The 2,500-nt window shown below is 44.5% G+C and overlaps 1 protein-coding gene across 2 annotated transcripts in view; it reads right to left on the bottom strand.

The window, feature by feature from the left end:
* The window catches only part of LOC123506365 (SLIT-ROBO Rho GTPase-activating protein 1-like), a 273,604-nt gene extending 271,342 nt beyond the window's left edge, over positions 1-2,262 (bottom strand). The window contains exons 1-2 of one of the 2 annotated variants that reach the window (XM_045258414.1): positions 2,129-2,262; positions 231-486 (exon numbers count right to left, since the gene is read on the bottom strand). In XM_045258414.1, coding sequence (XP_045114349.1) covers positions 231-323 — 93 coding nt within the window. In that variant the 5' untranslated portion in view covers positions 324-486; positions 2,129-2,262. Of the gene's footprint in view, positions 1-230; positions 487-2,056 lie in introns of both variants that reach the window. The other variant, XM_045258413.1, reaches the window with a different exon arrangement.
* Positions 2,263-2,500: the final 238 nt, after the last annotated feature.

The raw sequence follows: 2,500 nt of genomic DNA, 5'->3' as shown, positions 1-2,500 counted from the left end.
AAAAACTTCTAAAAAAATGCTCTTCTCTCACAAAGACTTTTCCAAGGCCACAGAGATGATTAGCGAGGTTTCAAGAGCGTTTCTCCAGTTCATAATATAGAAATCTTGTCAATTTGCCTCTAGAACCGTAAAAACACCTTAAAAAACTCGTGTAAATTTAGATAAAGCCTTTTAAATAATGCAGGTAAAGCACAAGTTTGAGGAGACGAGCTTATGTAATGACTACTCACCCTAAGATTGCCTGTAGGAGACGCCGGGGGAGCCTCTGTGGGGGACTGCTGCAGGATAAGCGAGCGTCTGTTGAGGTTGAGTTGCCCCGGCATGGCTGAGGCGTCCTTCCCTTCACGCTGTGGCCAATCAAGTGCTGTCTGTGTTCCTTCGCTCCGCCACGCACACCACAGCAACACAACGCAGGAATCCTTATGGTCTAATTCATGTCATTTTGGTTTGCTTTCAACACTCGGCACTGTGCGAAGATATTGGTCACTGTGATGGTCAGAAATACTAAAATGAGTCACTGCAACACACAGACACACTAAAATGAGTCACTGTAACACACAAACACTAAAATGAGTCACTGCAACACACAAACACTAAATCAGTCACTGCAACACACAGAAACACTAAAATGAGTCACTGCAACACACAGAAACACTAAAATGAGTCACTGCAACACACAGAAACACTAGATCAGTCACTGCAACACACAGAAACACTAAAATCAGTCACTGCAACACACAGAACCACTAAAATGAGTCACTGCAACACACAGAAACACTAAAATGAGTCATTGCAACACACAAACACTAAAATTAGTCACTGCAACACACAGAAACACTAAAATCAGTCACTGCAACACACAGAAATAATAATACAAGCAGTCATTACACTAACCAGAAATACTAGAAATACTAAAACAGTCTCTGCAACACTCAGAAACACTAAAATCAGTCACTGCAACACCCAGAAAAACTCAAATCAGCTGGACTAACACAGAGGTAATGAAACAGTCACTGCAACACGCCAAAATACCAGAAACACTGGAAAAATTCATTGCAACACTCAGAAACACCAAAACAATCAATGTAACACTCAGAAACACCAAAACAGTCATTGCAACACTCAGAAACACTAAAACCGTCACTACAACACGCAGAAACACCAAATTCAGTCACTGCAACACTTGAAAACACAAAATACAGTCACTGCGATTCCCAGAAACACCAAAACAATCTCTGCAACACTTGGAAACACTAAAACAGTCACTGCAACACTTGGAAACACTAAAATCAGTCACTGCAACACTTGGAAACACAAATACAGTCACTGCAACACTCAGAAACACTAAAATCAGTCACTGCAACACTTGGAAACACTAAAACAGTCACTGCAACACATGGAAACACTAGAACAATTACTGCAACACAGACACACCAAAACAATCACTGCAACACTCAGAAACCCTAACACCTGTCACTGCAACACACAAACATCGAAACAATCACTGCAATACCGAAAATCACCAATGCGAACCACTGCAACACTCAGAAACACTAACACGAGTCCCTGCAACACCTATAAACACCAAAACACGTCACTGCAATACTCAGAAACACTAAAAAGTAGTCACTGCAACACTCAAACATTAATACGAATCACTGCAACACTCAAACACTAATACAATCACTGCGACACTCAGAAACACTAAAACACGTCACTGCAACACTCAGAAACACTATAACCATGAATCTAATACCTAAAAAACACAATATCGATCACTACAACACTCATAAATATCGAAGGAATCGCCGCAACACTCCGCAACACTGTCATCGCTAGCAGCACACTAGATGATGCCCCGTGTGTTTGTGTTCACCTGCCCTGGAGCACGCCGCGGCCCGTCTTGAGGCTCGACAGGTGACCGGGCAACAGACTCGGACAATTGATAAGGGAAAGGAAGCGAAGCGATAGAATGGTTTGTTTACATCCTGCTGGATACCAAACCAAACCAAACCCACGCATCTCAAAGCAAGACAAGCAACACAGTGACGCCTACCAGTGCAGCAGCGAGCCTGGCACTCCTTTTAACTTGTCTATGCTCCCACAATGCACTGGCAGCGGCACTCACGGGGACTGTAGCCGAACAAGACAGGGAGGAGAGGCCATGCGGGTCCCTCCTTGCTGTGAACTCCCGGCACTGACTGAAACCAACTGACTCGCTCCGGATGTGGTGATTTAGGTTTCGTCCGCCGCTGCTTCACTCTCGTTCATGTCGCCAGCCACGTTACTCTCTCTGGGAATCTTGTGAGGTAATGGGTGCGAGGTGTGGTGTCACGGGAGGGGTAGGGTGCAGGTGGTGTTGTCAGGTGGTGTGTTGTAATGGAAGGTCGTGGTGCGGGCCTCGATGTGCACAATGACCTTAAATTGATCCGCCAATTGTCAACACAGGGAACAAACATTCTAACCCGATTTTCTCTTTCTTTCTCCCTCGTCTCGTTCA

This window comes from Portunus trituberculatus, chromosome 19, assembly GCF_017591435.1.
Source record: "Portunus trituberculatus isolate SZX2019 chromosome 19, ASM1759143v1, whole genome shotgun sequence".
In the NCBI taxonomy this organism is placed as follows: domain Eukaryota; kingdom Metazoa; phylum Arthropoda; class Malacostraca; order Decapoda; family Portunidae; genus Portunus; species Portunus trituberculatus.
This window is presented reverse-complemented; position numbering and strand designations above follow the sequence as displayed.